This window comes from Nomascus leucogenys, chromosome 1a (assembly GCF_006542625.1).
Source record: "Nomascus leucogenys isolate Asia chromosome 1a, Asia_NLE_v1, whole genome shotgun sequence".
NCBI classification, from domain to species: Eukaryota; Metazoa; Chordata; class Mammalia; order Primates; family Hylobatidae; genus Nomascus; species Nomascus leucogenys.
This window is the reverse complement of record NC_044381.1, coordinates 86,290,027-86,302,120: the sequence shown is the minus strand read 5'-3', so window position 1 is coordinate 86,302,120 and position 12,094 is coordinate 86,290,027. Positions and strand designations below refer to the sequence as shown.

Here is a 12,094-nt window from a genome sequence, read left to right as displayed (position 1 = left end):
TCCTCACCCCGCTGTGAGTCCCAGTCCCAGAGCCGTGGCCCCGGTGTGGTTCAGGGATGCTGCATTGTCTGGAAGAGGTAGTTGGGTGATGCTGTGTTCACTGCTATACAAAAAAAAAAACAACTGGAGTTGGCACTTTTGGGGTGCATCCAGCGATGAGCCATTTCCTGTTGTTGTTTTGGGAGAAGGCCCTTGCCGTGTTCATGCCCCCGCAAGGCACCACCAAGACTGCACTCACACATCATTCTGGGTAGCCTCCGCTTTCCACTTGGAAAAGTGCTTTGGCCTGCTGCTCCCTTGCCTTCCCTGGTCCCTGCGGTGTGTTTGCCCTGACCTTTGGTTCTCCTTCTTCATCCGGCCTCCAGGTTGGTGCGGTATTTGTGGGGGCTGTGCTCAGTCCTGACTGCCTTGCCCCTTCAAACCACCAGATCCCCAGCAAGACATCACTAGGCGATCACATGTTCTTTCTCCCTGAGCCCCAGGCTGCGCTTCCCCTCATCCCTGGGATAATGCCCCAAGCCTGCCACACGCCCCGCATCTCCCTATCCAGTGAGAACTTCCACAGGGAGGGGAAAAGATGACTTCCAAGGAAATAATCAGGTCACGGATGTGTGAGGCGTCAGAAGTGAAGCCCCCTGGAACGGACCGCTGATCCGGCAACTTTGGAAGGCAATTCGGGTTGCCTCAGTGGGCTGTGGCAGCCCAAGGCCAGCTTCCCTTGACATGAAAGACCTTGAAATATCAGAAGCCCTCCCCTACAGTTTGTTTAAAGAAACTACAGGCAGAGCTGCTGTGAGAAGATGAACGGATGAAAATCTGAACTTTGACAAGAAGCATCTCACAGGGCATGACTGCCAGGGGATTGGAATTGTGTGTGACCTAAACCACAGAAAAAAGGTGCCTGCAGCTTGCCAGAGACACACGACGCTGTGTCATACCAGTCACCTGGACACTGAGGGAGCCATTGAACCTCAGGGGACACACCTCAGACAGGCTGGGCAGAGCCGTCTGCCTCCTGAGGGCAGCCCCTTTTATCCACCACCTGCCCGAGAAACAGCTGCGCAGTGCCCACCCCTGCCCAGCAGTGACTACCCCCTGCACAAGTGCCTGTTCTGTGTCTTAGGGAAGGCCCTGAAAGGCTTCAGCCTCCAGGGGGTCTGCTTGAACAGAGGAGAAGCTGTGGGGAGGGGCAGGGATTCCAAGTTCCTGCATTGCCAGAAAACAATTTCCAGAGCCCCAACTGTACCAGAAGAGAACACCACGAACCAGACAAGGAGACAAAGGCGGGCTTGATCAGGTACCACCATTCAGAGGCATTCTCCATCCCACACAAAACTCTCCCTCCAGACAGAGTCCTCCCCAGCCTGCCCACTCCAATATTTCAACAAGGCCTCCATTATCTTTTCCGTTTTACATCGCTTCAGGCACCAGCACCCTCCACCAGCCTCACATCACACACTACGCATCATACACACACACACACACACACACGAACGCACACAGACACACACACACACACACTACATACACAGAAACCCCACATCTCACACACCACACACACATACACAAACCCCACACATCACACACACACTACATACACACAAACCCCACATCACACACAGTACACTACACACACACAAACCCCACACATCATATACACACCACACATACCACACACACACCTCCCACACACACAACATATAACACACATACATACAAACCCCACAAATCACATACACACACACACTACATGCAAACAAACCTCACATCACACACACCACACACATACACAAACCCCACACATCACACACACACACAAATTCCACACAGACACCACATACTACACACGCATACACAAACCCCACACATCACACACCAGACATACCACAAACACACACTACACCACACACACACACACAAGCCCCATATATCATACATCACACGTTCCACACATACCCATACAACACAACATACACACTACACATACACATACCACAAACACCACACACCACACATACTACACACAACACACATTGATCCCACATTTTAAGGAAATGAAGTGTTCCAAGACACAGAACATTTTCCAACGAACCTACACTTACCTCCTTAGGAACCAACACTTTTATACACACACATATCCTGGGAGGGAAAAAAAAATCTTAAAAGAAGAAAAAAGAACCAACACTAACAACTAAATTTGACCATCTTGCTGGAAAATTTTCTGAAATGAATGACACAGTTCCCTGACTTACCAGCCTGTGCACCGAGTGGAATTTATCACTTCCTGATGATTCAGGGACGGATTTCTGAGCCTATCTTTACCACAGCCTGCAAGGCCTAACGGTCTGGCCTCTGCTGTGAGCACTTTTCCTCCTGCTCCAGCTGCCCCTCTAAGCACACACTCTCCGGGGATGGTGCCCTGGCCTAGGCTGTCTGGAACACTGTCTCCCTAGATGTCCGCATGGCTCACTCTCTCTTTGCATGCCAATGCCGTCTCCAATGAAGTCTTACCAGAGGCCTTTCCTGGCCATCCTTTTCCCATCTTTCTGCCCCCTAATGCTGCTTTACTTTCATAGTATTTGCCACCATCTAATATATCTTTCTGTTTATTTTCTGCCTCTCCCCAGTAGAATATGAGCCCCTTGAGAGCTTGGATTTTACCTGGTTTGTTATTTCCAGGCCTGTAACAGTCCTGGCACATAGTACGTGCTCAGTAAATAATTGTCAAGAGAATGAATAGATACTGCCTTCAGCATTCTGATCCTGTGTGTATGTGGAGGCAGGGAGGGCCCCTCCTACCTCACACGGCCCTTCCTGGCTAGGCCTTTGCTGTCAGCTGTCACTTCTCAGTGTGTCAGCAGCTCCTAGCAATTCCCTCATCTTGCTTCATCCAATCTACTATATTTGTAACCTAGGAAAACTGAAAGTTGCCAGGAGATAACCAACCCCCTGAACTACTGAAACCAATTTTATAAACAATGTTAATTTCCAGACTGTGGCCTATGGGCAATTCCATGCCTGTCTTCCGAGTAAAGTCCACGGGTGTTGTGGCTATTTATGCTCTGCAAAGGGGTCTTTGTAGCTTCCTTCTGGTCTTCCTAGATTGTTGAGAGATCTGAAGTCCACCTGTAGATACTTCTGCATACATGCCTGTGTGCATTCTCAGACACACTCACAAATATCTTAGGCTTCTAGTACAGCGGGCAGGGAGCTGCGTAGCTCCATCAGACCGTGTTTCAAGGAAAGAGAAAGGGGAAGGAAGAGGGCCAGTTTATTCCTTATGAGAATTTAAACGTTACAGCCCTTCTTAACACATGTGGTTGAGGTCTCTGTACACCTCACCCTCTGGTCTTATTCTCCTTAATTCAAGCACTATGAGGACTTAAGCCCTGGCTGAAGGCCACCTCACTTTTGTGGGAGAAGTTCAACAAAGTCCAAGATGATTTCAGCTGATAGGGACCTCTGAGATCCTGTAGTTCAACCCTCACCTGACAGATGAGGAAACTAAGGTCGAGAGAGTGGAAGTGACTCACCTAAAGTAACAGTCCCTTGAGGGCAGGGCTGAGCCTAGAAGTGGGATCACTTGGACTTCATTCACATCCTCTCTCCACTCCCTCTCTCCATCCCCTGCTGACAGCCAACATCTGTTTCCATCCTGGGCCACTCCACTCTGCCTGGCCCACCTAGGGGCCAGGAAAATCCTGCAACGGCACAATTCGCATTAAGGCACGTCACCCACCTCTGAACTCTGAGACAATGTTGTCCGTGCTCTACACAGAGCCACACCTCACTTTATGAAACAGCAAGAAAGAGGAGCTGGTGCTCTTCAGCGAAACGCGAAGTTGTTCCTAATGGGTCTGGAAAAGTGGAAAGGCTATACCTGGGCAGACCTGCCTCAATGCCTCCTCAAATTTTGCCTGAGCCTTATCTTGCCTACATAATATGATCGACAAGCTTCTTCCAGTCGCCCCCTCTTTCCCAAAGTACCTCTGGCCTGCCACTCCTGTCTGGTCTGAAATGTTCACAAAAGTTCCCTGGGCGACCGTACTGTCTCTAGCCAGATACAGATCAAGGGCGCAGCTGAAGTTTAGGGGTGTGGGGAGACAGGCAGGCCAGGGCTGTGGCTTCTCCGTAAGTACACAGCTCAGGGGCACTGCCAGCCAGTGCCACCCCAGGCAGCAACAGTCAGGGGTCTGGGAGACAGGACAGGTAACCTGGAAATCACACCTGGGTTGGATTGGGAAAATAGAAGTGGAATATGGGAAGGTCAGCCTCAAGGTGCCTCCACCAGGCAGAAACACCTATGCAGGCCTCAGTCCTGGGAGAGGAAAGCTGCTAAAGACCAGCGCCTCCGACTTTGCAGCTTTGTCTCTTACCAGCCTTAGCTTCCTCTCTCTGTCCTTGCTTGGCAGCTCCAAAGGAACACGGCAGAGAGGAGCACAGCAGCAGTTGTGGATTTCTGGTCGTCACCCCGTCCTGGTCTGGCCTCAGTGCATGGGGCCCGCCTACTTCCCAGGGTGCAGGGCTCTTGCAGTGCAATAATTGGGCCCTATTTCATGACACAGAGTCTTTTTTCTCCCTTTCCCGCTGCTGTTGGGAGCACTTATGGGCCAACGGAGAGTGTAGAGAGAAACCCTGGCCGGGCCTTTGGACTGCTCCGATGTTGGATGGTTCTGTGAGAATGTTTTCCTTCTGCTGCAAAGAAATTTCTCTCCCTGCATCTTTCACCTCCTGGCCCCAGTTCTATTCCTTGGAAGCCTATAGAATAATTCAAATAAGTCTCTTGCCTTTTCTGAAATTTGGCTCAATGCTAAGTTTTGATGGGGAGTCAGAAATGTGAGATGTGGTTAAGAAGGTTATACTTTGATTTTGGAGTCAAGAGTGATCTTAACCAGTCATCAAATATGTTTTAAAAATAATTATCCTTATTGGTTTGAACATTATCCCGTCAATGGATGCTTATTACAGAAAACTTGGGGGTAAAAACCTAAAAGATGGAAGGAGGGATTGCCCATAATCCTACCTCCCTACTGCCAACATTTTGTTCTGTATGGTTTTTGCATTTTTTCCCCAACAAATGTTTGTGGAGTGAATACAAAGCAAGGTGCTGATTCAGGCGCCCCAGAAAAGATGTGCTGATAGACCAGGCTTGGATCTTGCCCAGAAGATGCTCCAGGGGAAGGAAGACATGAGCCTGGGCTTTGGAGTCAGAAACACCTAGTGTCAGGTGCACTTACTAGTTGTCAGAGCATGAGTAAGCGTGTTTTACTCGTATGAGAACTTAACAATGGTACCTATTTCATTAGGTTGTTGAGGGGATTCAGAGAAGTAAGCCTGTAAAACACACAGCATCCAGGTCTCCAATGAATGTCGTCACCATCAACATAACAGAGCATACAGTGATTACGGAGGCTAGACAGGTATGGGTCAAAGACCACAAGCTTTCAGAGAAGAGGGACTAAACCACTTGACACCATTTTCAGAGTGGGCTACACACAGTCGGTGACTGTACCAGGCAAGCACACTGATTAACTGAACTGAATTTACTGCCCAAGTATAATCAGCAGTTGACTCATGTCTGAAAGCTTGGCTCCTCTGCTCCTTTCCACGTCTGTTTAGCCTCCTGTGTCTTTGCTCTACTCTTCATGGGGAAGGTGCTTAAGGTCTCAAGAAGCAGACAGGGTATAAATCTTCAATATTCTGACTGTAATGAAGGCTTGGCTATAGGCTTCCCTCTGACCTCAGGGAAGCTTCCTCCATTACAGTGAGATAGTCCTGTGGGCAACTCAGCCTGGCCCTGGTCTACCAGTGTCCTCCTACCTCTACCTTAAATGGCATTTCCAGACCCAAGGGTTTCCTCTGCCTGCAGCAAGGGCAAACACAGCCACCAGGGAAGGAAGCCATGCTCCCAAAGATCTCAGAGCAGCTGGGGGGTAAATTGCTGTTACAGCACAGAAATAAAAGACCTGCAGAAGAATAAGCAGCACCCTAAAGCTAGTCCCGTGCCCTTGGACCTCTGGCCTTCCAGGAAGGTAACTCCCGGGCTGCCAGCCCTCCTCCCCACCCCCAGTCTTAGTTGCCTCTGGGCTGACCCCATGTCCCAGAGGCAGGTCTTGAAATGGCCCAGGAACAGACCCCATTGACAGGAAATCAGGCCCTTTATATCTGAACATTTTTGGCCGGGCGCGGTGGCTCACACCTACAATCCCAGTACTTTGGGAGGCCAAGGTGGGAGGATCCCCTTGAGTCCAGGAGTTCGAGACCAACCTGGACAACATGGAAATACCCTGTCTCTACAAAAACATATAAAAATGAGCCAGGTGTGGTGGCACACACTTGTAGTCCTAGCTATTCTGGATGCTGAGGCAGGGGAGTCACTTGAGCCCAGGAGGTGAAGGTTGCAGTGAATCATGACTGTGCCACTGCACTCCAGCCTGGGTGACAGAGTGAGACCCTGTGTCCGAAAAAAAAAAAAAGAAAGAAAGAAAAAGAAAAAGAAAAGAAAAAAAGAAAAGAAAAAAATCAGAACATTTTGACAAAGGGAATTGTGGGTGTTTGTGCTTCTTCCTCCTCACTCTCTTTCTCGAGTGTGGTACCTAAACCAATTAAATACAAAATCACTTTCTGTTATTATATTTAGGCAAATCATATTCCCACAGTTCCAAAATGCACACATTATAAATAAAATATAAATTATTCTAGATCTTATTAAAGCATCTGCTCTCTGAGAACACTACCAGAAAAGCCATCATTTGCATCCCCTTCTGCTAGGTAAGCGGTGGCTTCCTGCGAGGCCTCGAGGGTTCCTGTGGGACCTTCCCCTGACAGGAGAATGTCCCTCCATAAGCAGAAGCTTCACAACACCTTTCAGGAGAACTCCCCCTTCAAGCCATGTATTTACATCTAGAAATGGAGCTATCATCTGCTTATCTCAGGATCAACAAACCTTGCAAATCATTTAACTCAGTTTCAGCAGACAAAATAACCAAGGTCCAGAGATGTTAAGTATTGTGTCCATGGTCATTCACCAGTATCCCAATTTCAGGCTAAGAAAATTCTTGCCTAAATCTTTCACAGTTCTAAATAGGAGACTGTTGACGCAAATGAGTGCACCTATACCGAAAATGAGTAGTCTTTTTAAAAAATGTAAAGTGAAATTCCATATAACACCTTAGCCTCCCACCCATGCCTGTTAGTGAACTGGCATATGGAAAACCTAAGTCCCAAACCAAAACAACCACAAATGTTCTCCCCAACTGTGAGGACTGAAGACTCAAGGCCGGCTGTGTCGGCCCTGCCTCCCAGTTCGGCTGCTGTCCTGTCCCAGCATGCATCAGTGTAGATTCAAGGGGATGTCCCCAAATCTACTGCCTCCCCCGTCAGATACAGCATGGAAAAATCACAAACCTTGCCGCATCGTAAGCAGCCATATAGGGATGGAATCAGAATCTCCCTTTAGCTTAACAGATTCCATAGCCAAATTTTTCACATCAAAATTGGTGACACATGGGCCGACAGCAGGACAGAATATTAAAAATCAGGACCTCCTTGAGAAATCTGGCCATACGGTTGCCATGCCAACACTCTATAATGCCAAACAGCCAGCTCCAAGGTCCAGAAGCAACTTGGCTGGCTTCGAATAGTCCAGACATTGTGAAAGCAGAGCTGCCTCCAGGTCCAGGCACTTCTGCAGACCCTCCCTTTCCCAGCTCAGCTCTCTGATTCCCCAAGGGAGCAATGATGACGCCTGTCTGAATTTGCCAGCCTCTGACAGCAGGGCTAGCCACATCATTCTTCAAGAATCTGAAAATCCACATGCAGCATCCTGGCCCAACTAGACAGAGAAATGTTTCTGAATAAGCGGTTACCACAAATTGCAGGGAGAAAGTAAATCCTCAGCTGCACCTGCCCCTTTTAAGTTGAACAAAGGGTTCAATGCCTGCAGAAGCTTGAACATACATCCCCCACCTCCTTACTTAGAGCCAGGTTACAGTTGATAATAAAATATTCAGGAGATATGAATATAATATAACAATATTAAGGGGATGCGAAGCATTGACTGCTCCCAGAAATGGGTGAGAATCCTGTTTCACTCCTTTAAGAAGCCTTGCTGTGCACTTTAGGAGGCTGAGGCGAATGGATCACATGAGGTCAGGAGTTTGAGACCAGCCTGGGCAACATGATGAAACCCCATCTCTACTAAAAATACAAAAATTAGCTGAGAGTGGTGGCACATGCCTGTAGTCCCAGCTGCTCGAGAGGCTGAGGCATGAGAATCGCTTGAACCCGGGAGGTGGAGGTTACAGTGAGCCAAGATCATGCCACCTCACTCCAGCCTGGGTGACAGAGTGAGACTCCATCTCAAAAAAAAAAAAAGAAAAAAAGAAAAAAAGAAATCTTGCTGTGTGCATCAATGTGGGGATGCAAGGAGCTTCCAGCACAGTTCCTGCATGCATCACTTACATTCAGCTGCAAATCACATGGAAGAAATAACTGGAAGAGAGGAATACAATGATACAATGCAAGGCAGTTGTCAAAAGTGGTGCGTGACTGGGGGTCACTGCTGGTGGAACAGGCATCTAAAACTTAAGAACAAAGAGGGAGCTGGCTGTGCCCCTAAGTGGCCACAGAAGGCTCTGCCACTCCCAGGGGCTTCCATCCTCCCTTTCTTCCTGCACCTTCACTTCCCAGCTCCCAGGTATCTCCCTGATACTCCTTCATACTTTAAATTTAGCTTCCCGCTCTGAGACCTTTTCTTACCTGCAGAGTGAAACCCTGTGGGAATAAGCAGGGACAAGAGGATGTTTACTGGTGATTCTCATGACCTACAATTCCCACCCCTCAAAATGAGTGCTGAATCCTTCCAGCAGGTCCCCTACACCATTCTGGGACTCTTGAGAAATGTGAGCGGCCCTCCCAGTGGATCTTGCAGGACTCTGGAAGGAGCAGGAGAGAGGTGCATGGGCCAGGTCAGGGTTCAGGTTCCGGGTTCCAAAGCAGAGGCTCTGAGCAGCAGTCCCCTGTGCTCTCTTCCCTCCTCTCCTCCCTGCCCAGCCTCTTTCTCCGCCCCTTCCAACTCAGACCCTCTTGCCATCGCCTCACCAGAAAGAGGGACAGAGCATCTAGCCAGCCTGCCTTGCCTGAGACTAGGGCTGTTCCTGCCACTGAGTATGAATGTGGCAGCCTGGGCTCCTGGGGAGGAAGCTCCCTGGGGTCTGGAGGCCACTGCTGGTTTGGACAGTTCCAGCTCCAACCTGTCCCTCCGCTCAGATCACAACACTCTGGGGTCTCAGCACAGGAGGCTTTTCCTTATCAGCTTTCTGTCCAAAGGGTGACAAGTGCTTTGGAAACTGTGTCCTGGGAGAACAGCCCAGAAGGGAACAGTGCACCTAATCAGGCTTGCCCCCAGAGAGTTCACCCAGACTGGTATCTAGGACAAAATCCACAACCTCACCCCCCACCCAGGTCTCCTCAGGCAAAGCCCTGAAATAATGGTTCCTTTGCAGGGGACTCGGAATCTGGGGCAGGATGGGAATATAAGGGGACACTCTCCAATGAACTTCCCGATATTCCTGGGGTTCAGATCCGCGTCTGGATGCGTTTCTCGGATTCGGCTCCACACAAGCCTCAGCCCTCCGGACCTTGCACCTCCCCCGCGGAGCTCCTCACCCCTCCACCCTCAGGCCCAGATCTTTCCTTGTCGGAATCGCCACGCTTCCTCACTCCTTTACCCCCGCCCCACTCGGCTCTCCTCTTCCTGGTCCTCATCCGGCCAGGCTGCCCCGCCCTGGTAGGTCCCGAGGGTCGCCCGAGGCTCCCGTCCACCAACCGCCCCCTTCTGGAAAAACGCGCCCGCTCGAGCGCACTCTCGGCGGGTGCCAAAGCCTCCCGCCTCAACAGGTGCCCCTGCCTGGCCACGCACAGCTCTGTCACCTGGGGCTCAGACGGAGACGGCCACAGGATCGCCCCCTGCAGGGCGGCTGCGGCTCCGCACGCCCCCGCCCGGGTCCCCAGAGCGCCAAGGGCCCCCGCAGCCCCGCCGCCGCCCCCGCTGTGCCACACTGCCTTTGTTTCCCTGCCCGCTTAGATGTCGCGAGGCTGACTTCATGCAAGGGTATCGCCAAGCTCGGGCGCTGACACTGCCCACCTACCCGTGGTGGCGGACCCTAATGTTGGGAGTGAGGGACGCGTACAGTGCGAGACCTCTCCTCAACCCAGAGAACTCCGGGGGAGCTGGGTGTCCGCGCCGAAGAAGCGGGTTCAAGTTGCCCCGGGCTCAGAAGGGGGTTCGAAGCCAGGCGCAGCGCCTAGAGAGCCTTCCCTACCCACGCCCCCACCCGATGTCCTTTGCCCCCAGAAGGCTGGAGAGGGGCTGCGCACTGCCACCTACGCGCTCAGCTGCGAGTAGCTCCCACCGCCCGCTCGCCGCGCGCTAGGCCCGGCAGCCTTCCGGGGCACACGAGGCTCCTGCAGCCCCCAGACCCCTGGCTCCGGCAGCGCAGAGCCCGGAGAGCCGCCACGTTCCCAGCCGCACGCGCACGCCGGGCCCACCAAACTTGCAGCACTTTCTCCCAGCCCCCACCCTCTGTCACCCTCCCTTAGTCGGTGCGCCCCAGCCCCGCCGCCCGGCAGAGGTTGCCATAACAACGGGCAGGAATGCTCCAACATATACAAAGCCGGCCCGGCGCAGCGGGCACTGAGCCCCTGGCCGGGCCCCGCGCCCTCGGCCGCCGCGCAGGGGCTGGACGCGCGCCGCGGCTCCCTAGCCGGGGCGTACTCACAATGAGCGGGATGGTGCGGTCCTCGCGGAGCTGCTCCGGCCTCCTGCCGGCCCTCTGCGTGCCCCGGCCGCCGGAGGATGCTGCGTGGGCTCGGTTGTCCTGCCATAAGTAGTAGAAAGTGCCCAGGATCCAGGCTACGGTCAGGATGGCGATGGCATTGGCGCGGATCTTCCTCATGGTGGGCAGACGGGCGCCCCGGGTGGGGGACGGGGCCGGCGTGCTCTCGGGGCCGGGGCGGGGGCGCTCGCAGCCCCAGCTGTTTGTTTTCGCTCGCGCCTAGCTGCTCAGTCCTGCAGAGCAGAAAAAGGAGAGAGGTGGGGGGGGCGGGGGGGGGGTGATAGGGAGAGACAGGATCGCGGAGCGATCCTCACGGTCCTAATGCCCTTCAGCCCCGAGCGCGCGCGTCCCCCGGGCGCCCATTCATTCGCGCGCAGGGCCGGCCCCGCGCTCCAGCCGCCGCCGGCTGACCCACCCGGCCACTGCGCACTGGGAGAGAAGCGCGCCGGGGGCGGCGCGGGCCTTCCTCCCGCGCCCGGGAACCTGGCTAGACAGACGCCCGCGGCGGAATGGCGACTGGCCAAAGCCAGCCTCGGCTCCCACCGCTAGGTGACCGAACGCCTGGCAGCTGCCCCCGCGCGGCCCTGGTCGGTCCTGCCTACCCACATCCACCCCCGGACCGAGCGGCCCTGAGTCACCGACTGGAGACGCGCGACCCCCGACCTGGGCCCGCGCCGCCAAGCTGCAGTTCCGGGCTGCGCTCTGGCGCGGGATTCAAGGTGTGTTAGGCGAGTGCTTGGGTAGGGGCGGCTGAGGGGGGGAGAGTCCTGAGTTTGTACTGGAATCTGCAGCTGAGATTAGCCAGACAAGGCCCGCCTAGAGGAGGGATTGGAAGCTGGTGCACTTGACATTCGAGGAGAGCGAAGGGAAAACGACGCTGCCTCACACCCAGTGCTAGGAGAGTGGGGTACGGCCCTTCCACATTTTTCACTGGCCTGGGACTCCCAGATTTCACGATGCTTCCCTCTATCCCGCCTCACTGACCCCTGGACAACCCTGAAATATCATCGTCAGCATTATTTAATCGGAAAGAAGGGAAGCAAAAGAGGCTGGATGATTCTCCCAAGGCCACATGGCGAATTAGTGGGCAGAGCCCATTCTAGAAGCCATGTGTCCATCTGACACCTTTCGACAAAGTGCAAAACGCGGTGGTGAGAGACGAGGACACAGACATTGAGATTCCGCTCCAGCCCTAGAGGCACTGAGAATCAGGCGTGAACTACTCTTCACTCCAGGCAGAAAACAAGTGACTTAGA

At 52.9% G+C, this 12,094-nt stretch overlaps 1 protein-coding gene across 2 annotated transcripts in view; it reads right to left on the bottom strand.

Annotated features, from left to right (window-relative positions):
* GALNT16 (polypeptide N-acetylgalactosaminyltransferase 16) overlaps positions 1-11,533 on the bottom strand; it is a 95,363-nt gene extending 83,830 nt beyond the window's left edge. For both annotated transcript variants that reach the window (XM_030812528.1, XM_003263623.3), the window contains exon 1: positions 10,782-11,533. In XM_030812528.1, coding sequence (XP_030668388.1) covers positions 10,782-10,958 — 177 coding nt within the window. In that variant the 5' untranslated portion in view covers positions 10,959-11,533. The remainder of the gene's footprint in view (positions 1-10,781) is intronic.
* Positions 11,534-12,094: the final 561 nt, after the last annotated feature.